Source organism: Opisthorchis viverrini (assembly GCF_000715545.1).
Source record: "Opisthorchis viverrini unplaced genomic scaffold opera_v5_62, whole genome shotgun sequence".
In the NCBI taxonomy this organism is placed as follows: domain Eukaryota; kingdom Metazoa; phylum Platyhelminthes; class Trematoda; order Opisthorchiida; family Opisthorchiidae; genus Opisthorchis; species Opisthorchis viverrini.
The window spans coordinates 763,024-788,705 of record NW_008751718.1 but is presented as its reverse complement, the minus strand read 5'-3'; the positions used below and the strand labels follow the sequence as shown (position 1 = coordinate 788,705).

The following is a 25,682-nucleotide window of genomic DNA, read 5'->3' as shown; positions in this document are numbered from 1 at the left end:
ATATATATATATATATATATATATATACTCGAGTGGTAAATGTTCTAATTTTGAAAAACTATGCGAACCCTTGCTCCAAAGGGATTTGCGACCCAAAGGTTTGGAACCACTGGACCGGATCGTAACAGAAGTTCTGTTAAATTAACGAAAGTTCCTGTAGTTCACTTAAACATTTCATGAAGAATATACCCGTCCGTTACTTAGTCGCGCCAAACTGTGAACGACAGTGAGTCTCACAGTCGTTATGTACTCTTGATAACACGCCTTTTTTCTCAGAAAATATCGTACATAATCTTAATTGTATTAGTGTGTCCGGACGTCTGTATTAAGTAAAATTGTCCCCGCTATGTTCACCTACAAAAGCTACTGGTTCCAAGTGGTTGATAATGCGCATTATTAGGCGGGTTATGGGTGGAGTAGCAAATGACATTGTCCGAATCAATCATTTTTGCATAATGATCTTTTCCTAATCTGGTGCGAGTAGTCTGCTTACCCAAACCAACACAAGTGCGGAGATAGATTTCTCCTACGAATATCCAGTGTCCTCATGTATTTGATTTCAGACCCAGGAACACAATACACTAAGTGATCGCGTTATTACTCTGCAGTGCAAACCAGACGCCCCTGACATGTTTTTCACTGATGAGCCTGGAAAGCACGAAACATCGAACGACAACCAAAGGACCGTCCTGCTCCTGCTGATCGGTTACTCCATTTTCTGAAACATCCTAATCCCAAGCTACATTCCCACATTTTACTACATGAATTCTAACCAAATAATGAACTGGTACCCACTACAATTACGACAAACTCATGACAAGATGACTCAATTCTGACAAAAACACATTTGCAGTGAAAGATATGAAAGACAAACTTCGAGGTCATTTAACCTGTTCACTAAATTTCTTACCACAATTTTCTTGTTTTCTATAGGATCCCGCAAACTCATGATGGTGATGAAGCACTGACACGCAGAATCCAACTAGAATTAGATGGTATAAACGAAGTTAAGTTGCCCTTGTTGTACCGTTTTACGTAGTATTATTCTATTGGTGCGACAAAATCGCACCGGAGCTCCCTGAAAAGTCGGGACTTGGTTGATAAAATTGTCAAGTAAAAATGCTCTGATTCCTACGCTCTACGGCATAAGTGATACGGTCAGCAAAGCATTGCCTGGAGGTTTGTAACTTGAAGGTGCCTGAAAGCTGGAGGTGAGCGTTGATGTAGCTGCTCGATAAGCCACCAGAATTAATGGATGTTTGTCCCACCAGCTAAGGTTGAAAATTGGTAGTGTTATCGGAGCAGCCTTCGTTACTTTTATGATCGAAGCATTTGTTTTTTCTCGTTTGCCTCAGTTTTGTTTGTCTGAAGTGGAAATTTAACCGACAAGCTCAGGCAAACGTAAAACTAACGATCGGGTTTCAGGAAGAGTCGTCAGCCTCCTGCGTTGACGGACATGAGTAGCGTCGGAATTCATCCAAGATAAAGATTCCTCTGGCTTTTCTGGTTTGATGAAACTACCATTTCACTGTACATAAATCACTTAGTTATGATTTTGACAAGTATGTAAATCATACCCTGTCTAACACGTTCTCACACTTCCATTTTTAAAGCTTACGTCCTTTAATAATTGGACTTTAGACATTCTCACATTCACGCACTTGCAGTGCTTCACCAGTTCGGTTTTTAGAGAAGACCAATCCGGCACATTCACGAGGCGTATGAGATGGAACATCTGGGAAATGAGAGGTGCAACCCGCCACTTTGTCTTTTACCTGTCATATCTTCTGCCAAATCTTGGTACCAAGGGGAAACAGCAGGAATTATGACGTCACACAAGCGGCTGGTATGATTGGCCCTTTGGTGCAACCAGAGGGCAACACTTTTTCAATGACTCTCATTGCATCTCCGCATGACAGTACTGGGTACAGGTGCCAGAAAACCCGTTCATTATGGTAATTTGCGATCCGGCCGGAAGACCGAGGCGGTATATACGTGTATTCGGCTTAATCATCACGAGCTAATAAGAAAGCTCGATCCCGCAAAAAATGTCAGTGCTTTTCTGATAGAGTCTTCGACAGGCGAATTTAGTTCAATTTGAGTACTAAGCAACATGTGGGTAATATATACACAATAACCATCCAACACAAAGCTTTTCCCATTATGTATTAAGAACCGTGGATAAAAGGAAAAGTAATGGACCCATTTTTTCAGAGGGGCTTGGTAAACAATCGGTGGATTTTTTGCTGGGCAACGTTTCGCTTTTGACACAAAAGCTTCGTCAGGCCAAGTGAGTAAGCAAGTAGGTTGATTGGGTTTCAAGGTAGTCAGAGAACCGATCCTTCAGATTCCATATGACCAGTGACTTGATCAATGCTGGGCGTTCAGTCTGATGATCCTGTTTGTTGATTGGTGGAGATGACTAAGCTTTACGATAGATTGGTTAGGGGGGGGGTTCGTCTTTATGATGAACCCGGATTTTTTCCGTCCCCGCTTCTTCAGTCTAGGACACCTTAATGGAAAATTCCTCTTGGGGTCGTTCACATATTTCGTTTACCTGTGTTCGTCCAAGGGTGCTGGGACAATTGGTTTGGGGATGGGGTTGGGGTGGTTAATTGGATCTAACGCCACTTGGATTTTTGTACTTTTAGACCCAGGCGATTTCGCTGATAACTGCACACCGCCTCGTGTCATCTCGGCTGATCTAAGACCGCTCTCCACACGTTTGCAAGTTCTACCCCCTCTATTCTATCCACACTGGGATGCTTGGCGATTTCCACCGTCTCGTCCACCAGTCGCTGTGGTGTGAATCTTAAACCGCATTTTAAACCACATTCTTCAAATCTATCCTATGTCCAGTGTCCAGAGCATGCCCTGTCACTGATTGATCTTTGAATAACGCCTGGTATTCATTCGCGTTTCTAGGAACGCTTATGCTCACCGATTCTGGTGTGCAATTCCCTGGCTGTCTGACCTATATAAACCTTCGTACAGTCGTTACATTTTATTTTGTATACACAGTTCCTAGTCCTATCAACCGGAAGGCGATCCTTCAAATGCACCAACACCGAGCGTAAAGTTTTCCCCTTCTGGAAAGCTACTCTAATGTTAGCCGTATTCAGTACCCTTCTAATGACTTCAGATGTCCCTGTTTTGTATGGAATGACCGCTGTTCCGATCCACTCCTTGTTGGGCCTTGGTGTTGGCACCAATACCCGTCTTAGTTGTCGCTTAATTAAACCCACTGGGTATCCGCCATCTTGAAGTCGCTTTTTTACCTCGAGCTGTGCTGCTCTTCGGTCGACCTCCTCTGTACACAGTGCTCTCACTCTCCTAAACATCGCTGAGGCTATGCTAGCATATACTGCTTTTGGATGTGCAGAGGAGTAGTCTAAGACCGCACCACTATCTGTTGATTTCCGGTATACAGTGGTTTTTAATTTCCCACCACTCTTGTGTGTCATGCAGTCAAGGAAAGCTTGTGTACCCGATGTGGACTCTAGCTCTATGCTTAACTTAATGTGAGGGTCCAATGTGTTCAGATGTTGAAAGAATTCGTTCACCTTATCCCGCTTTATTACAACGAACGTGTCATCTACGTAACGCCAGAACACCCTTGGTGGACACTCGAATCCGTTTAAAGCTTTCTGTTCGAAGTCTTCCATGTACATGTTGGCCAAAATCGGGGATATTGGTGATCCCATCGCCAAACCTTGTTCTTGACAGTATATAATTGAGTCAAAAACAAATTGACTGAGGTTTAGGCATACTTTTATGCCTTCAGCTATCTCGTCTACGGAGAGTTGCGTTCGTTCTTGCAGCGTCGTGTCTGCCAGTAAAAGTCTTCTCGCTACTTCCACAGCATCCGCTTTAGGGACATAGGTATACATCGAGTTGACATCAAAGCTAACCAGGACTTCGTTTGGCTCTATCTGAAACCCAGCTACTTTTTTTTAGCAAATTCATACGAATCTTGGATGTGCGTGAGTGACTTGCCGGCAAGTGGTTCGAGGATACCTGCTAGAAATCTGGCCAGCTCATGCGGTGGTGAACCTATGCCATCCACTATTGGACTTATGGGGACACCTTCCTTGTGAATTTTCGGTAACCCGTACAGTCGTGGTTGGATTGCACTTTTTGGGTACAATCGATACCACTTGCCTTGCCCCAGATGGTTTATCACAGATCTTATATACCTCCCAACCTCAACTTTACTCTTACTCATAATTGACGTGATCTTTCCGTCACTAATTTGTCGGTAAGGACCATCAGCTATATGTTGTCTAACTCTATGAAGATAGTCACTCTTATTGATGACGACCGTGGCCTTACCTACTATTACTATGCTGTCTACACTTTTTTAACGTGGTTAAGGCTGTTCGCTCAGCTGGTGCAATGTCTGGAACCCCTGTTTGCCGACACTTCAGGACTGTGACCAACTGTACACGTAATTTTTCCGCTTCCATTGAAGGAAGCTTCTGAAATACAAACTCAACACTAGGGGTGATCTCTTCCGCCCTTATAACGCCTTTACTTACTGCAAAATTCATTTCTTTCTCCAACAGACAACGTTCTTCTGATAAATTGACTACGCTACAATAGCTAGTGGATGACTTACGCTTCTCTGCTGTGTTACTAGAACAGCGAGCTGTAGAAAGCAATTTCTCGAACTTACGTATTTGTCTGTCCTTGCACTGTTTACCTTCAGCTGATTTCACTTCCTTCGCTTTGGTATCTAGCAATTCGAATTCAGCAGGCGAGAGTGCGGACTGAAGATCATCGTTGAGATGACATGCGCGTTGGCGGATATCAGTTAAACGTTGGGTGGTCAAATGGATCCTTTGTTTGAGGAATGACTTGGCCGCTGAAGAAGCAATTCGAGCAGAAGCGGGAGACGCATCTGGTGGCTTAACAACCAGAGATTTGGGAATTATGTTGTGCTTCATGCATCTAATGTTGAAAATCCGATGGTTCTCCCAGTTAGCCTCCAATCTTGCCAATCGAACATATTCACTTGACAGCTTCCGAACACATGGTTCGTAGATGTTTTCAGTCAATTGGAAAATGTTTGGGACCGATTGGGAAGTCATAATTTCAGAGGGGTTTGGTAAACAATGGTTGGATTTATTGCTGGACTCGTTCCTATTGACTTTTCTCGGAATCAGTTTATGGTACAACCGCGAAACATCCGTCCGCATCAACTACTCATGAGTAACCAGTTTTAACCAGAAGTGTCCTCATTTTTCCATATTCACGCACGTTACAGCTGCCTGTTAAGTCCTGACTGACTAATTGCGCGTTGGATTTATCGCCCACCAAGTCGGCAAGGGTGAATGCTGCCTCATTTTAAATTCGGTGTCCCGAGTTTACCTACTCATGGCAGCTGTGCTGAGGTGTCATCAGATTGGCTTGCTGTTCAAATCTTACGGTGCATGATAATGTTAGACTCCAGTTTATTCTTATTAAAAACATGCCGCACAATCAGTTCAACCGCCCCGGGTGAAACCATGGTCAAAAATAGGCACCTTATTACAACGGGTCACACCTACATAACAACGGCATCTGAGCAGACCCTACGGAGAGCGGTTATCCAATTCTCTGTTACAGTAGCCTTGACCCCTCCGTGAGTTTGGTTGATATGTGACGATTATCCTTCTTCATTATCTTCCCTTTCTGGTCAATTATCTTAATCACACCCAAAGCACAGGTATACCGCATCAGACTTCTTAACTTATGTTCTGATTTAATTTCTGTCTTGCTGTGCGACGCTCGCTATTCTTATGTCTCTCTTTGCGAACCACATAACCAANAAACTGTAGCCGTTTGATAGACGCAAACGTTGATGAAAACAATTGAGTTCGTGTGCTACTTGTTCGATTCTGATCTTCACACAAGCTGCTACACTTGGTGTGCATCAGCCGGGATAAAACATAGGCTTCGAGCCTTCGTCTCAAACCAGATTACTCAACGGTTTACCATCGTTCCGTGAAAACACATTCATATGTAGCTTGAAAAAAACAAGCAAACGTGGTGTACAACAAAACGTAGTTACTACAACAGCCGAGATTTGAGATTGTATTTTTTGTACCCTGAACAAGTGAGTTTAGGTATACCAAATTCTCGGTTGGCTTTACTACTGACCAGTGTAGATGGGTGCTTCAAGGCCTGATCAAATAAGTTTCTCTTCCTAATTATTCAGTCTCTCTTTTGTTGTGTTTACATAACTCTACGTGATCGTTTCTTTAACTTCTCTCTTGATGCATTCGTTTCTGTATGTCTGTTGAATTGAATTCTCTTGTTCCAATGTCCTGTCCTTTAGTATCTACAAGTATCTGTTACATTGTCCTTTGATTTGCTTGATCAATACCTAACATGTGTGAGTACAGATGGTTGCACGGCACCTTCGTGTCCGAAGTGGCTAAAAGCCTATTGGCTCAGTTGGTCAGTGGTTCAATCAGAGATTGTACCGACCCATACTCGATCTACTCTCAGAGTATTTCAACCATTTCAACCATTATGAGCGATGATGTTCTCAGCCAGTTTTCCCTTTACAACATATTTATTAGCAGTTTTCCCATGTTTTGATTCTGACTTAAAACGTTGAATTGTGCAATGGGGCGGAAAATATGCTCTAACTAGGGTTTGAACAATCGGTTTTTTGGAATTTTTAGCATCTGAAATGGACAGCTGTCCAGCGCTACCAGATAGCAAGAGGCCTTCAGCGAACGGGTTACAATTTATGACGCTAGAAGAGGGCGTGATCCACTGTACGAATGTTCAAACTTCATACTAGTGTATCGCTTTTGTCACCTATCCTATACACGTTGTGAATTTACGTATAAGAGAAGAACATGAAGGGTAGAAGATAAGCAAACTTCAAATATTCTCACAAGCATGGAACAGGATATGTATCTCGCGGTTCGTTATAAACACTGCCAAACAACATCATGCACAACGCAGAATCGGTTTCCCTAGGTGACCGACATAATAACTTCTTGTATATGCCCAATGCATGACTTCTCATCCAAATATCCCCAGCTTCCTTTGTCTATGGTGGAAGTTCTTGTATGCCAAACGGTCACATTGTACCGTTTTTACCAGAGACACTTACCTTCTTGGACATTCCTCCAGTCCTCTGTACGAAGAACGGTAACACCTGCCTCATGTTTACAGTATATGCGAATGACCGTGTGTTGTTTATGTGGAAAAGCCCATGTAGTTCAGACAAGGGGTTTTTTCGTTTACGTAGGGCACGCAGAAAGAATGAAACATACTCCATGAATACCAATTGGTCATACTATCAGTTTTTGCCAGCACAGTGACTCAGCCTGGATAATCTGTAGTGCAACCAGTGGTACATTTTATGGGTTTGGATTGCTTTTACCTAAGGTCTATGAATAATGATATGACGAATATTTTGGCGCTGGGAATAAGTGCTCACCGGAAAAAAATAACACAAAATTCCGTCAAAATAAAATGAGGTATGAAACTCGATCAAAAAGATTTATTATAAATGTAACATAAGTACGAACAATAAGCGCTTTTGCAGAACTCAGCTCTCATTTGCCTTCCCTCCGTGACGTTTGGAAGATTCGCCTGTGCATTTTATATGTTAGTGATTACTTTCTTCCACCTGAGAAGCCGTTGCTCGAGAATTCATTCAACACATGTGATCACGTGACATGGGTCCCATGAGTGAAGGATGAGGGCGCTATACCAGAAGTGCGAATTAATCACGCCACTGATGGGCTAATCAAGGCCGAACGGTTGATTGTCCAAACTGCTACCCGAGAGATCGCGCTTCCACACTCCATGGAGTTTCGTGAGATACACACTTTTAGTGATCGTCAGTAAGGATGCAACAGCTGTACGATGCTTCTCGGCTTTTCAGCATAGCCTGGCTTTACTTAAAGGACGGAATTTTCATTTGATTTATCGTCCGCCAGCTTGTCTTCTGTTAGGTGTCTACCCAGCTGAACTCTTTCAACAGTCATCTGGCAATCAGATTAATGATGAGACTTGCCGAACTGCTTGTACTGGAGAATAGTGAACGACCAAAACTCACTATATACGCTAAATAAAACACACTCCAAATACCGAAACGAACAATTTTTAGCAAATCCCAAAAGAAGCGTGTAGGGTTGTACCAGGGGATACCATTAGAAATGGAAAAGCGCGAAAGCAACTATCATCTAAAAAACATCTACCTCGATATGCAGTGGCTTCAGATCCTTTCCAGAAAATTCACATATTTCGGTGAAGGATTACGACGTCTCATATGCAACCATCGGGGCGAAATTACAGGTTTCTGGCTGAATACGAGTGGTTTTGTGTGGTAATCGCCTGCCACATAAAAATAGCTCAACAGGTCCCGCATGGCTGTTTCGCTAATGTCAACAAATAGTGCCTTAATTTGTTGAGCAAGTCACGGATTCGTTTGGCCGGTTGGTAATGTGAGAGTGGCGAGTGATTTCATCTTGAAGAGGGGTGTTAAGTGAACACTATGCTGCATTGCCGGACGCTTGAAGTCGTTTTAACCATCACTCCGATGAACCGGATTGTATTCCTTACTAGGTATCCACGGCGTTTAGTTAAATCTGAAAACATTGGCCACCTGAACATATCCGTAGACGATTTGGTAACTTCCTCTTAGGGTACGTCGAGTACATTTCTCGTCCGGTGGTCTTGTTAAGTGTGGCGGTGATCAACTAGCAACCCGCAAGTCCGATGTTGCTCTGGAACTAGCAGTTGTCGCACCTTGGAAAATTTTCATTTTTTCTCTAGCTGCAGTAAACCCTCTTGGATTATTCGAACAACTACTGAAATCGGATTACTAATTAATTTACACGCTGGTGTGAAGGAGATTCAAATATGACTCGAATTATTCTCACATTTCTGATATTCTTCTTAGAAGTATACATTCGAAAGTCTGACGAAGGGCCCAGTTGTGTCCAAGTCTTAGTTATCAGGAGATTCACTATCAGAGCTATATATTTCTGGACGAACCCGGGATTTTTTCTGGTGATGCGTGAAGACGGAAGAACACTAATTTTTTTACTGAATGACAGGTTAAATTTTGAGCTTTTCTTTGCACGGGAGTTAAAAATAGTCACGTTTTTCGCCTCAGGAATGCAACACTTGTCTGTTAAAACATTCGAATGCACGCTCTCATTGTGTCCTTCAGAAGTCGAATGGGCTGAATATATAATCGAATATACAGTATTTGCTAAATGCTTTAATTATTGCAGTTCATTGTCGATCTGGATGGCTTGCACATTTTTCATGCAGAGTGCCGCCATAATGCGTTGATCGTAGAGGCAAGCTCACCTCCAAAGTTTTGAGTTCCTCAATTCTGTAATAGCCTAATTTAGATATACATGACGTTGTTTTGAAAATAGTCAGAATTATGGGTGTATCTGGAGCAAAGGGGGGTTTTGAATTTTGACGGCTTGCGGTAATAGGCCGTTGACTCGGGATTGATCATGGTTCAGTGAGCGAATCATAAGTTACACGGTTTTAAGCAAGGAGTGAGATTACATCAAAAATATGTCCGCCTAAATGGCTGTTAATCGCTTCAGTTGCAGGATGATGAAGCGCATCCGAAAAGCCCTGAGTGCACTTGGTAACTTCAGATAACGGATAAAAAGATATCCTAAAATACTTGTGTGCACTCTAAAGGACACATCTAAGCCTCTCCTACTTTCTTCCGGTTTCAAAAGAAAAAATGTGAAAATAACAGCAATAAAGGCAGGTCAAATGAAAAATACATAATTAAGATCAGAAACTGGTGGTTTCACATATATTGCGTGTCTGGGTTCATTTAATATAAGCACTCGTGTTCTGGAATGAATCATTTCGAGCACTGTACAGACTTATCCGTATTGTTAGAAACCAATGGTTGTGCGCATATCATGGAATTACGGGTAGACCTTATATTCAAAACAAAATTTCAGCTGGAACTTGGCATTGTTCGACTGAAAGAATGAAGGACCTTAAAGTCAAATAGGCCTTTCAATTAAGATTGCGTCACTTGATCAGCCGACAGGCAATAGGAGCGATACTTCAGTCTATCTATGAAGATAAGTCAAACAGTTGCCCGGCTGCTTATGGTCGACTGACAGGTTGTTTTACTACTAATCGGAAATTAGTGCGTTTTAATCAACCCACAACTTCAACAGATGCATATCACCGATAGCTGCAGGTGAGAATATAAGTTAGATGAGGGCATTCCAGTCTTCTTGCTGTGTCTTGCTATTCCTTCAAGTACGGCGCTGACCCAAGTATGTCATGCACGCTCATCGACTGGAACCTTCATTTGAGGTGCACAAAACAATGCAATCATAATCAGAACAAAAACTTCCGCAGACGCAGATGATGCGGCCATGAGGGCTGACTTGGTATTCAACGCGTCACAGGTGACGTTTTAGCATCTTGTCCATACCAAATATACTGCAAGTGCAAACAGTAGACATTAGGTAACCCAAGATGACTTTCAAAACAGTAACCGATGGGATTTTATCCATTCTATTAGGTCTGATTTTTTCGGACAAATTCCTGACTGAAGAGAAATCACCATAAAATCGAACACTTTTATGGTATTCTTCATGGCTCTCTGAAGGTTGAGCAAATTGTGTTTTCTTTCAAGAATACTCACTTCACCTATCCGCTTCAGCTACTTTGAAATGCTGCTCCAAGAGGGAAAGACGGTGTTCTGAACATTGGTTACACATCACTACAAGTCACTCACATTCATTTTGTTGACAAAGTCCCTGGAAAAAATTCCTCGCCTTATTCAAGACGCCAGGTTAGAACCTGTATTCCCACTACGCCTTTTTTGATTTCAAAACTTTTCATATTAGACATCAGATCTCACTTATTGGTACAAGATTATTCGGACTGAGTTTGAAATTGTGTTCGTCACCATTCAAATGATCTGCATAGTTCATTCTCTACCCCAATGTCTTACTGCGTTATAATACTGATGGAGTTATATTGTTTTTGCAAGATTTTTGTATAAGTAAGCATCTCTTGTTTACTCCCAATGTGTCCACTGTAGCTATGGACTAGTCAGAGTGTGTGATACAGAGAAGACTGAGAATAATCTGTCGAGTAGTCATCTCTTTCGGAAAGGTTTGCTAACAGTCGGCAGATTTATTGCCAGGCAACCTGGTAAACTAGTCACCTGATCTGGCGAAGCTTTTGTGTCAAAAGCGAAACGTTACCCAGCAATAAATATACTGGTCGCTACCTAACCCTTCCGAGGAAATTAGCATCATTTATTTGAGAAGTACTGGGTGAGTGAACTGTGTTATTCATTCTAACGTTAAATAAAATAATCGTATGGCATGAATGACATTCCAGGAATATGGATTGCAAGCGGCTTCAACTAAATACCTAATTTATCTAAGCAAAATGAATAAGCTGGAGACGAAGTAGTATATACTTCAATATTCGCTGGCATATTGTAACTGTGGACAGGCTTGTATATAGATTTTCAATTAAAATGTCAGAAAGAACGCGTAAAGTTTGATTGGGAACAATCAGCTTCAGCAAACATATCCTAACGTTTTGCGGAAAACACTTGAGTGCTAGGTGCGATTACGCACTGGAATTTGCATACTGACATCAGTCTTATGGACGTAAGTGTTTGCTACCCTTTATTTTCATACGATTCCAAAGTAACTCTCGGGAATCCTCTACAGTTCTCGCCACCATTCGACACCCCTGATGATATAAATTGTGTAACCATGATAGTGTGAGAATGAATGCCTTAAAATCTCCAAAAACGACACCGATTGGTCAAAATTTGGCACGATGAACAGACATTGGACAAGAAACCGTAGTTAGTTTATAGCCTGGCATATGTACTTCGACTTTAAATCGAAGAATATACAATGTCAGTCTATGAATCCCATCCCCGTAATGTGGAAAACGCGCACAAAATAGGTTAATCGATTCTTCGTTTAACGAGAAAACGTACAACCACACAAACAGTCGTTTATGCGTTTGTTTAGATTGGACGCTGTCACATTAGTGACCAGTGCTCTTTATGACTGCTTCGACTGTTTGTCATAAAACAGGGAAGAAGCACCACCCATCTAGCCAGATTACGTATGGATTTATTTCCTGCATTCGCAAATTTTCAGAGATTTGTGGGGAACAGGAATCAATCTTTGCTTCCACGATACTAAGTCAAAAGTTACCTGGAAACGCCACACATTTGCAGACCGTTCTTGGTGAACTGTTCACCTTTTTACCGATCAATATTACCGATATTGCCACCCTTCCGTTTGCTTTTTATTATGACGTAGCAACTAAGTGAAAAGTGTGATTGACATCCACTTATCAAAAGTGTAAGTTAAACTGTATTGAAATCATCAATGAACCGACCGGAATTCCACTAAGTACCAGTTGTCGCTTTTCAGAGACCTTTTGTATACGTACCAAATATCTAATGGTAATCCGTGCAACTACTCCATTACTACAGTCATAAAACAACTTAAGGATACAGGAAACAAATTTATTGACTTTCAGAATTAAAAACGGATATTTATATGTTTATATACCATTCTATATTAAATTGAATGTAGTAAATCCTACGCAAACCGTTATACGTGAACAAGTTTCACTCATATTTATATCTCGTCAAATGTATGTGACCTAGGTTTGCTTATTCTGGTGTGCAACTAAGCTTTGAAACAATGAAATGAACAGTTGTGTCCATGGCACTCGACTAAATACTCATGACGCTTCGATAACAATCATCAAAGGATGCAGCAAGCCTAACACTGCAAAAACCCGGATCAGGTTGGAGTGATATCAGCTTCATAAGGGGAGTCGCACTTTTGATTGCTGCGACGCTCGTGTGATTTCGTTGATACAGTTTGAGGCACTTCAATCGCTCTCGATAATCTGATTATTTTGAGTGTGATTTTGTAGGTCAAGCACTCCCAAAAAGTTGAATGTATTCGGAACATGGGTGACAATGACAGCATAGAGAATTACCTGTCCCTTTTTATTTCAAGTCAATTGATAATGAAAAATGCGCGATTTATACACAAAACTCACCTGCATTTGTCAACCAGCAACCAGTGGGAGGTTAGTTCCCGATTAAGAAATCATTCAGAGATTTTAGAAGCCAGGGAAGTGTCATCCTCTGTGATTCGTGTCGCTTCAATACTCCAGAGTCATATTTCGAACTTGTTGGAATGAGAGATGGCCATGTGAGTTTGCCACGAACAGTTTTAGAACACTGCACTATGCTTTTTATGATAATTATCAGATTCCCCCTGGATTCACTTGATTTGCAATTGAGTGTATTGATCGCTTTTACACAATTTGATGTTCAGTGAAAAAGTGAATTTGGTGGGATTTAAGGGGCCATCTATTTGAATCTAGTAGTAGACTGTCAAGAAAATATACCACGATGTCTTCAAAATCATCCCAACCGAAATAGAGGCGTCCTTCGTGCAGTAAATTCAGCTGAAGATTGTCGTAAACAGAAGTTTCAGTTACGCTTCATTTGAAATTCCCGCTTACACGAGTTCAGTTTGCATGTGAGTGTATTCCACCAAACTCCTTTTGGTGAGTCTCAGAGTTCACTAAAATCTGGGGGGTGATAAAACTTTGAACGATAATGTGTCCGAAAGCGTCGTGATTTCATATCTTTGACACAAGAGTTGGAAAAGGTTTTTCCTGGTGATGTTCCAAGTTATCTGCCTTTAAGAGTTCCTTGCACTTGCAAGGATGTGATCTTGTTCAGGTCGTGGACAGGTATGCCTAGGCAGAAGGGATCTTGTGAGCTTTCAATGGTCCCGTTTATGATCAATTCCAGAGAATGAACTTGCTGGTCGATGTAATGTGATTTAATTTACTGCTGCCACTTTTTGGAATAACAGACGTTGTACTTATACCACTCATCAATGCGCGACTAGTACTTCTGGTTCTTCATGGGAGTACTCCCTCAGCCCTTGAAAACTGCAACTCGTGTGGAGTTTTCCAGATGTCATCCAGTTAAACGAAATTGTCTTGTCAGGGCAGCCTTGCAAAACACATTAAGGCCACCTGCAAAAAGCACAAAGACGAACAGGTGGTACACATCTGATTTCCCCACAGCAACAGCATGACCAAATTCCCCCTCCGTCCTGGTGCACAGGAAAGTTAGGGTCTTGAGACTAGTCATCTAGTAGAAAAACATATGGCGTCGAGTACCATCCTCTATCACTTTCTGAACGAGAAGCAACAGAAGACAGCCGCGAGAAGAAAAGTAATAATTTTTTGACAAAGAAGTTGCATGCCAGTAACTTGGGTGCTTTTGTCAAACAGGAAACTAGAAAATGGTTTCATGCTGCTTGTTGCCCAACTTTCAGCTTCTCTTATGACGACGGTTCCTAATAAGATAGCAGTGTGTGGCAGTGGGGAGGATAAGCTCAACCAAAAGACGATCTAGAATGTTGGCTTATGACAACAATCTGTCCCCTTGCCCAGTAATTTTTATTCGTGAAAGCTCTACCCAGATGAAGCAAGAGACAATACGGTACTTATTGGCAGTGGATTCTGGGTATCTGTATAGCGGACAAGTAGACGAAGTCTGTCGACGCCAGTGATAAGCCCCACTTAGGTGACGTCAGTGCTATGCAGAAATCCGAACTCGTGGGTTATTGTTCAAAGACACACATATGAATTACCATACAGTCAAGCAATTTTGGAAACTAATGGAGAAAAGCAGTGTTTGTAAGAAAAATCGTCGACAGTGAGAAGAAAAATCTTAAAGCAAACTTGTTAGAATATATACACACAGCGCTCAGCCGCGGGTATAGCACAAAATGCAATTGACCACAGCTCTCTTGTCGATGGGTACACCTTCTTACGAACAACGAATAAATATTTGGCTAACTTCCTCCCACTACAAGAAGCATTGGTGAGTGTTCATCTTTTTGCATTAGGGTCCAAACGGTTTCTCAAAGCTGGTTAATCTGCTTTAACTCGTTTGGAAATCGTCCGCACTTTGCGCTTCATAAAGGGTGAGAAGAGGCACAGTTGAGTGGGATATCTGGTACCGTTAAGATTGTGTCAGAGATAAAAGACACACTTAAACAAACACAGGTGGGTCATAGTGACTGGCATCAAAGTTTTGTGTCTTCAAATTGGCAATCATCTGAGAATTTAATCTTACCAGTCCGTTGCGAAACGTTCGTGTATTCGTGTTATTTGATAATGTTTACCAAAGTCAAACGGCTGTGTAATACTACCGTAAGTCATCTTTGTGTAGCATTTTCTGCTTATGTTTTTGGACCGGTGGTTGTTTCAACGATGATTTATAGGATGTCAACCACAGGTCGCATGTGCGTATTTTTATGGAGGCTTTATAACGATACATTAAGTTACCTGAGTTGTTGTTTCATTCCAAGCTTAAGGTCTTCTAACCTAGGACCACCTGATGCTTTTCCGTAACTGAGCTATTTCAAGCAGACCGGCAGCCAGTTGGTAATTTATCTCAGTCAAGTGCTTCACAGTCTAAACGCAACAGGATTTGGCTAAATAATTTCACAAGCTATGTACGTATCTGTTTGCGCTTCGAGGACAACATTGGGTTTGGTTATTCCAAACAAACGAAGGCCCGAGTCAAAAAATTCAAAACAATGCAGTTCGTATCGTCAGAAACATAATAGCATTAGCATTCAAGAGGCGAATATAGAGATACGTGTAGATGTGGCCTGAACTCGACTATGGTATTTCACCCGAAACAGAACAAATAAAGCCACGTTTCTTTTGAAAATCACAACAAAGAAAGCAGTTTGCTCACGACAGGTTTGGCACTATCATTGCATTTATGAAGGTCTGGTTGTACAATAAATCCAAAATAAACGCCTATTTATAAGTCGAAATTTGCATTTCATGATGCGAGTGTGGTCCGTTTATTCTAAAAGGCTGATAAGCACAACACGGCCGCAATTTGAATAATCAGCAATACGTGTCCCACTGTTCTCTCGGACGGTTCGAACCCACGACCTTCTAGTTATCCGTGAAAACTATTCCAATTTTTCATAGCTCCAAGTAGATTCAGAAGATTATTCATAATCGTTTGTTGTTGATAACTGACTGACTATTTGACAAAAAAATTACCTAGAACTAACTGCAAACTGGTCGCTCACAAATGGTGAATTTATTAATTGTTCTTATGCACCGAAAAAGCACACATTCCGAGCGTTGTTCTCCTGATGCTGAGTCCATTTCAGCTCGACATATATGTAATTTTAATATAATAAATTCGGAGACGCGTAACCTGGTATTTATAACGACATGTAAGCTCGAACCGAGAATTCAAGATGAAAAGAAGTGGGGTAAAATTATGGGAAACAATTTTGCCATTTCCAGGTGGATCAGCTGTTTATTTCAGACAGCCAGACCGACCTCCGAAAAAATAGTTGAAATACTGACGGAATTTTGGCTCGAGTAGTATTTTGAAATTTAGGACGTGTGACGGGACCTTCCCCCTTAAGTGTTGTATTTTGAATTGTGAGAGGAATCGTCTCGTGATGCTGGTTCGAATAGGCGCGGCAGACTGTTTCACCTGTTCACGAGATATGAGTCTCGACCGTATCATGGCGCTTCTTTGCTGTGGAGCAATATTGGTTTGATTTACAAACTCGCTATTCAGAGATTCCACACTTGTTCCACTCTCGAAGATGGCTCAAAGCTGGCAGCTTGCGTTTACCCCCTCTTTGAATTTCCCCTGGCATCGTTTCTTCTTGATCCTCAAAAGGAATTTCTTCATGTTTGCTTACGCAGAAATTATTCATTTGTCTGTGATGTAGGTGTTATCCCCGCCATCGAAAACCTTGGGAATGCTGTATTAATTGGTTCATGTATCGAGTAATTCTCACACGGTATTCAGCGAATCCCACAGACATGCATGCCCTCAGAGTGAGTTAGTGTGTCAATGCAACGCATGGCTTTTTAGTAGCCCTTCTTCAACGTGCCCGCTGTATGCGTCCCCTTTCTATTGAAACCGACATCTGGGTTGCATTCATATTTGTTACTGCTGAAACTTTCTTGCGAAATGCCACCGTTCCGGGATTCGTCTGTTTCCATGGACCCATGCAACTTTAGCTGCCCAATAAATGGATGCTGGCATCCATGTTGCACCCAAATCATACTGTCTAATGAAATTTAAATTAAGGTTGCGTGCAAAAGTTTGAAAATGAATACAAGTTCCAGATAAGTAGGCGGCGTACATGAATGTGCGTTCCCCATTGACCACTTTATTCGGCTCGTCACCTGCAATCAAATTAGGGTCGTGCATAAGTTCTTTCACACAAAGTGTCTGCATCTGCTCCGCGTGTTTCGATTACTTCAACAGAAGTGCTTTTAACCGGTACGTCTACGGAGGTGTATATGGCTGATCTAACTAATCATGAATGATGAGGTGTCTGATGTCATTTCTCAATCATGAAGAACAGCACTAGCTCAACAATTTTGGTTGAGAAGCAGTAGAACATCACCACCCTGCAAGTAACTGATGCACAATACTCAGAATTAAATTCCGGGGTCATCGGTCATTTCATAAACAGATATTTTCGCTGCTGTAAACTGTCCCGCTTGTCAAATTTTGGATTCTGTCACTTTGGAGGGAAGTCATTCAGAGAAGCAAGAGTAAGTGGAGTATCTTAACGACCGCGAATAAGATCGCTGATGGGAAAACAATAGTTTAGTCCATGGTAACGAAGAAAGAAAACAATATTTCCTGCACCTTCGCTTATCCCTGCACTGAAAATCTATCGTGATATTCAGGAAGACTAATTTGCAGAAAGTTTAATAGGGAAGGAAGGGATACTCCTTGTTTTGACGAGAACGCTGACAGTCGATAACTGAACAGAACATTTCACCTCGGACGCTAAATATTGCAGTTTTTTGTAACTGTATGCAACGACGACGACTGCTTTCCGCCTATCAGTCTGTACTACTTGTAGTGAGTGTAGATACTGAAGAAATTCTTTTTAGGGGAGAACATTTTGTGAACAAAATGTGGGTATTTAGAAACACGTTATCGAATTTATAATTCAAATACATTATCCTCGCAAACACTCAGGAAAACTCAAATCTGTAATTTATATCTTGTATTTGCATGTTTATCAAAAAGCACGATTAATTATTTACGAAAAACTCAAGAGGTGGACAATTCATGATTACTTTACTACATGAATCTTCGGTTGCGCGAGCGATTCCCAGATAAACCCATATTGGCTCAACTTTATCGAAGCCACCACGTACGGAGAACCGTAGTCCACCGGAGTGAACCCTTTCCCCATCTGTGCGCCAGGTTCATCAGCGTTTACATGGTTCTCCGTATTCACTCTTGAATGTTGCTGTACAAGGGAAGCTTGCTTGGGAATGATCAAACCTTCAAATAATTAATGTTGATCTGTCAGCAGTAGGAAGTCTTTTTATTGCGCTCACTGCTATGTCGAGTGATTTGTTGCATTGTGATGTTTCTTAACCATGATTTACGTACCGCTTTCCCCTAGATGGCCTCCCATTTCACAGACAAAACTAGATGTATTGATTGAAACTGTTTTAGTGTTGTTTCCTTATGGCAGGTGACGTCGTTTAATATTCCTAATACTACCAAATATCGTTCCAAGCTGAGTTTATGGGTTTTGGCATATCGTTTCATTGTAGTTATTTATGAAGCAGGACACAACTAAGAACGTCATGGCTATTCTGGCTGGTCACTGAAGTTCAGGTCCTTCAAGCGACGAATACAACACGACAGTGATGTTTGAACAAGTTCTAAGAACAAGTTTTGAGAACATCACAAACGAGAGATTCAACTGGGTTCCAGGTGATCTCTCGAAAAACCAAATTGGTTTGCAAATGAGTGTCAATTCGAAGTTCTAAGAAACTTTTTTTGTGACTGCAAATTCATTTGCAGTTAGCTATGATATTAACAAGTGAGTCTTTTCCAGATTTTAGCTTAATTTCGCACTTTTGCAACTTTTATTTTCTGTTGTTCGAGTCGGCAATAAAGGCGCTCTGCGTTTTTGTTTTTTTTTTATTTTTCGTGTGGGTGACTCAACACACTATTCTGTCAGTAGAAGACCTTGGGTTCGCACTTTACTCTGTGACTAGGGGCTCTGCCTTTTCTTCGAATGCTGAAAATTCACCAAATACTGGTAGATGTAGCTTGAGCTGAGATGATTTGAATGCTGCCAAGATGACATACTACATCATATCTCAATGTGTATTCTCCCAACCTTTATTGACAAATGATTGTCACAGGAAAGCAAAGGTCACGACTGGTAGAAAAGCCGGTTACTCAAGACTTACTTAGCCTGAATGATGGCTCAAAGACAGATAGCAAAAACGCTCCTACAGTTTTTACCTGAATGAATCGTGGATCTTTGCTGTTGCCAGTAACTGAGGTATTACTGAACACACTGAGAACCACGAAAAATGGCAGATATGCGGCTTGTAAATCTGCCTACCTAGAGAATCGAGGATAAATTCATGCAAACCGACTCTGATAAGATTTAACACCTCGCGCATAAGATCGATGAAAAACTTTCGACAGCCTGCGGAATTACTCTTTTCAGGAAATGTGCCTGAATGATGATTCCCATTAAGAGGAATGCTGGTCGTGGGCTGAGGACCGGTTTTCAACAACCGTACGAGTAGTGTTTCGTCTAAACACAGTGTATCGCAATGTCTCTAATATAGTGCCCATTGAAACATGAGGTGACTCGGTGCAGCATATTCAGTTGAAGCAAACTCTCTGCTAAGATTTTGTAAGCCAGGGAGTTACCGAAAATTTGGCCTAACTACCTAAGAAATAGTCCATGTGAATGACATCCAGCAGAATGGCAAGCCCCCTAGACTACAAAGGGCCTCATTCACAAATCAGCATCAAGCGCGTTCCGCACTCCTTTACGTTAGAAACCCATAAGAATGACCCATAGCTCTAGAGTTCAAACCATGCGCGGATTACTGTAGATAGGTAACATTCAGCGACCCCACAAAAAGAAGGAGTTGACATTTAGTGTTGGGACGAATCGCAGTCCAAACAGTTAAGGCCAATCAGTGTTTTGCCATAGAAAATAACAACATGCGTGGTCTTGGTGTCACTTTGCACAAGATATTCACCGAAAATGTTAAACTTCCTCAACGATTACCGGTGCATGGTTTTGTCGAGATGCCAATACGGGTGACATAAACATCTGTGAACAAACCCCTTACAGTACCCACACATTTCCACCTCTCACTCTGTTACAGCCTCCAGGCATGTCTAGCTGTTTGCTGCTGAACTGTCTCTGTTACCTTCAGACGATAGAACGGATGGTTCAGACAGACAAATCTGTCTGCAGAGTTTGATCTGCCTAAACGGGTGAGTGACGGTTTATGTCTAGCTACGACAACGAAGCCCATTTTAATAGTAAAACTAACTAACAAATGGTATGGATGAATCTGCGGAGCGACAGTTTCCATTGTAATATGTTAAAGATTGCCGCATTGACCTAGCTATGATTGACGTAGTACGCAGTCCCGATTTCCGATGACATCAGTTTCTGAGAAATACACTCATTTGCAAATCAACTTGGTTTTTACGAGAGACTCAAATGAATTTTCTCGTTTCTGATATTCTACAACTGAATGCGCTGCACACAGCTGGCACGATATTCAAGACATCGCAGTATAATTTCATAAAAGAGACTACTCACAAGGTTGCTGAAAACTTCTCGACAGCCCACGACCGGTTTCGCCCTTCTTGGGGCTCATCTGGTAGGCACAGTCCCCGAGTTTCCGTCAACCTTATGTTCTACTTGAACCCGAATTGGACTGTTTCGAGAAATACACTCATTTGCAAATCAAGTTGGTTTTCACGAGAGACTCAACTGAATGTGCTGCACACAGGCCGCCTCATGATCCAGTTGGCACAATATTCGAGATATCGCGCTACACTAGAACATGCTTGACCTTTGGTGGAATACTGTGGCAAGCCCATAGACAAGTATCATTATTTGAGAGTGAATGCAGTTAAAGTTGTATTAATATTCAACCGTTTGTTTTATCTACACGAAATGTCTGCTTTGTTACGATGCTTCGCAGTTTTCTTCCGACAATCTCTCGAAAGCTTGAGGTTTTTCATGAATTTAAGCTCACTAGCATATAAAATGTTGTAACGTCGTGTTTACAATACCCTGTTTACTGAGCTTAATCCTGGCTTGCATGAGGATGAAATTATTTGGTATCTGATTTGTATGTTGTGGATCCAGCTTGACCATTCAAGAAAACAACACTTTCAGTTTTTATTGGTGTTTCGTACTAAATACACTGTCACTATCTAACGCTTCACTGTTGAGCGTTGTAGAAACACGGTGAAATTGATAGACGCGATAAAATAGTCATTTGCAACTGGATGAGGATTTTCAAGGATTCTCTGGGAGATACTAGCAGCTGATTGCATGAGAAAGCTAAATATTTGTTGTATATCCTGTTCATCTGATGGTTGAAGCAACTGAAAATGCCACTTGCTAACTGTCATATTCTTAGTTTGTCGCCTGGTGATTACAGCGGCGTTTTCTTCCTGGCTGCAGAAGCGCAGTTGTATAGTGTGAACTGGTTCCTTCTGGATGGGAATGAAAGAGCAGCGGTTTGCAAAATGGACTGCCATAATTCCTGTTCGCTAAACAACATTGCTGTCCACGTTCCCGCTAGGTTCTACTCGGAGTCCAGACGCTGCAAACTCATGAGAGCTAGAAAGACATTCTGTTGCCAATACGTAGGCGTCTGTGATGCCCACAGGTCCACTGACTGGTAATATTTCTGAAATCCTCTGTCTCCTCTTGCATACGTCGACCGGGCGGCCCACATCTTTACGATCAATCCCGTTAATAGAATGACCAGACAGGTAGAAAGTTGTCACATAATGTCGTATAGTCGAATATGGCATGGAAGGAAATGGGAATGTATAGTTCGACCAACTGATCGTTATGCTTATCTGGGTCTAGACGCTGATCTGGTCTCGCCGGTGTTGTTTTTTTTCGAATAGTGCGTGTTACGTTAGATTGTAGCATTTAACTACTGAGATTTTCATGGCAGGCATGCCAAATATGTTTTATTAAGACCGTTTTACTCAAGTTACGCGTAATTGGACATAATTTACTCCACGACCGATTTGCTAATGTTAATGCTACCGTTATGAGATGTCACATCTAATGTATACTACAAAATGTGCACTTGTTGGTCGTCATCGATTACAAACGGTTGGTGGCCTTAGAAGTCCCATCGATTGTGGGGTTTGGTAGGTGAAAATATCCTGCAATTGTTACCAGCAGTTTATGGAACCAGTGAGCTTTATCTCCGGTTACCTTTATTTTCGGTTATAGACCGCATGTTCGGTACAATGCTCGTACTTACCACATCATTCACATCATTTAATTTAAACTCCATTAAAACGCCATCTATCCATGAGATGGGCTCCGTAGTTTGGAGCAACGGGATTGCATATCAATGAGACATCATGATTTACATCGGTTTGCCTGTGTAAATCATGGCCGAACAATTTCGGTTAAACTACTAACCGGAAGGTCGCAGGTTAGAGACACTGTAACTTCCTGAGGCGCGCACTGTTAGCGCTTCCCAGTAAGGATGAAGCAGCTGTATAGTGCCTCGGGGTTTCTCAGCATAGAGTGACTTCCTAGAGGACAAAATCCCCATTGAAAATCTGACGTCTTATTGTGCTATATTTTTTCAAACTTTGATGAAACCAGCCCAAATTACAAAATAACCCTCACAAGGTTGCGTAAATCTCCTTGATAGCATAGTATCAGTCTCCCCCTGTCTAACCATGCTCCGCATCTTCATCACATGCCGTTTTTCTGTTAGCTGAGATACATTGTTTTAGGGTCAGCAAACTCAAGAGGAGGAGGGTGATCCAAGATTTATGGAAGGGCGCTACCCGCAACCAAGTGTGAATCACTGCTTTGAAGCATTACACCAAACAACCATTGTGATGAGCGCATCTGAACTTAACACCTGAAGATTGTTTTAACTCAATTTTAAACTATGCTGGTTTTCTGATATGCACTGTCATGTGGAGACAAAATATTTAGGGTTGGCACGCTCAACATAATTCTGTACAGACAATTTATTGTCAGGTTTCGGTAGCCATCTTTGGTGGGGAATCAGTCACTGATGACTGTATGATGTGGTGGCAGATTTCGCCTTGTGACAATCTATAGGTAAACTTATCCGTATTGTTTCGTGCTCATTACGTATATTGAAACCTCCCACGTGCACTGATAGCCGACCGGGATTTTCATTTTCTTCACAAACACATTATTGCAAAGGACAGAACGTATTTACGCGCGGAGCCTGTTGCACATTTCCTATAGATAATTATATTCCACTCTGTTGTGCGACACATTTGTTCTGATGTTTGTTGGCATCGAATAGGTCAGATAAGATGGACTTATTCGGACCACTTGTTTGATCAAAATGAAACGCGTAAACAAGACTGTTTCATTCAGGTTTTGCCTAATGTTTGGATAATAGTTATTAGATGTTATAATTTTTCATTCATCACCCCACTGTCTGATAAACCACTGCGTCACAGACACAGGTTGAGGAACAGCCACAGATATGATCGCGTTTTATGATTAGATGAACTTTTAGGAGACTGTCAATAAAAGTATCGCTGCCTGGATAAGATGGTTGCCACAAAAGCACTGTGTAAATAGGGAACATTAAAAACAAAATTAGGCCACGTATGGAAGATGTCGAGACGGTAATATTTTAACGAGAGTATGCTGTGGTAGTCGTGGTATTGAAAACTAACTGCTCGTCACTAAGTACAATATAGTTCAACACCACGGTTTTGTGTCTTTCTGCACACACTAGGACAATAATTTAGTGAGAGTCTGAGGTGAGGCAAAGATGATCTGTCAGTACTTGTCGTTTGAGACAGTCCAACTAGCTTCTCTTACGTCAGTCACAGTTTACTATGATGTTACACCGGAAATAGCAATTTGCTGAATAGAGCCGGCGTGGTTATCCAAATTAGGTATTCCACGGTGGAATAATTTGAAACCATTTGGTCCGGTGTTCGTCATCAACTAACAAAATTTTGTTGATGGACGTAGATGGTGGACACTGGTGAAATGTGGGTCGGCGAAAGGGACAGAGAAGGAATGGTTGATTTAGACAACAACTCACAGAAAGGACGTTTGCCCCGTTCTCTGTCTAAGAGTGGCCCTTCAATTGTCTTTTGGTCCGTTGCTATATTGCGCCGACATTAACATATTAGCATCGATCAAAGGAGTCCTAGTGATTTCCCTTGCGCGAAACATGATATTTATATGAAAAATTTACACAGCCAGCAGTGATGCATAAAGAAACATACTTCAAGGGGAAACGCTGGGCAACGTTTCAGCACGTAGTATTTGAATATTGTCATGTGAAGTAGATTTTTGTTAAACCTATCGCGAAAATCACAACTTAAAATAAGGACATGACCCCAGAAGCTGAAGGAGGTTTGGTAGCAGTAGTCTTGATCGTGAGAATGGCTGTCTTACAAAACAAGCGAGAAAATCAATTCTCCTGATGTCCACTCAGAACAGGGAGGCACAAACTAAACCCAAAGCAGCAAATCGACATGCCATATGTAAATGAGGGAACGCATGGGTGCGCATACATTCATGTTATCACGGCGATAAAATAAAAGAAAGTTTGTAATGACAGTATGATAAGGTCAGACCACGTCTGCCGAAAATGACCACCAGTTTGTCGTGATTATAGCTACTATTCATCCGCCCTTGCTTGATTCCTCCAAAAAAACCTTGCGTTCGATTTGAAGAACTCAACTCAACGAATCAATACTCAAGCAATAATGATGGACAGTTTGTATGGAAACTGAAGAACGTAAACTGTGATCAGAACGAAATAATGGTGTGCTCACATCCGTAGATCTCCATTCTACCACGACAAATGTGGTCAAATTGTTGGATAACACCAGCATCCCAAATGGATCGCTGGAGAAAGAATACTTCTGACGACTTCTTGAGTTACCACACATTTCGAGTTTAACGGGGAATATTAGGAACCACTGGGGGACACCCATGGGGTGACCAACTTCAGGATCTATTGAATAAATTACAGTGCCAAAGTTGGAACAAACCGCGTTGCCCGGCATAAATCCCAAAATATAGATCCTCTCCATGGACTACACTTTTGTGATCATCGAAACGAGTGAACCTCAACAAGTAGGCCAACCATTCAGCGGCGATTTCAACGACGTCACATTTACAATCGAAGAAGATAATGACAAAATCGGCATTTCTGGATGTCCTCATCACTAGATTACCCAACTGACAGCTACAAACTGATGCTTACAGAAGGACGATGCATACGAATCCAATTCTTACTACCAGAGGAACCACCCAAACTTCGAAAACACAAAGCTGTATTCCGACGCTTTTCAAGCGGCCCAAGAAACATTGCGGAATAACAGAATCCAAGGTTAAAGAAGAGAAACGCCTGTACATTATGTTCCGGAAAAATGGACACTCAAGAGATTTGATCCAGAGATCACTCAGGAAGCCAAGTAAGACCAATGCAACAGCAAAGGACGGGAACAAACGAGTCACACTGCCGTAAGTCAAGAACACTGCTGAAATGGCGGCAAG

At 41.6% G+C, this 25,682-nt stretch overlaps 2 protein-coding genes across 2 annotated transcripts in view; one reads left to right on the top strand and one right to left on the bottom strand.

Annotated features, from left to right (window-relative positions):
- Positions 1-7,907: 7,907 nt before the first annotated feature.
- T265_04003 (hypothetical protein) overlaps positions 7,908-25,682 on the bottom strand; it is a gene marked incomplete at both ends in the record, with an annotated part of 76,645 nt that continues 58,870 nt past the window's right edge. The window contains one exon of the mRNA XM_009168621.1: positions 7,908-7,994. Coding sequence (XP_009166885.1) covers positions 7,908-7,994 — 87 coding nt within the window. The remainder of the gene's footprint in view (positions 7,995-25,682) is intronic.
- On the top strand, positions 21,521-25,355 carry T265_04005 (hypothetical protein; the record flags this gene model as incomplete). The annotated part of the gene is made up of 2 exons (XM_009168623.1): positions 21,521-21,649; positions 25,206-25,355. The coding sequence occupies 2 exons, from the start codon at positions 21,521-21,523 to the stop codon at positions 25,353-25,355; spliced, it is 279 nt and encodes a 92-aa protein (XP_009166887.1).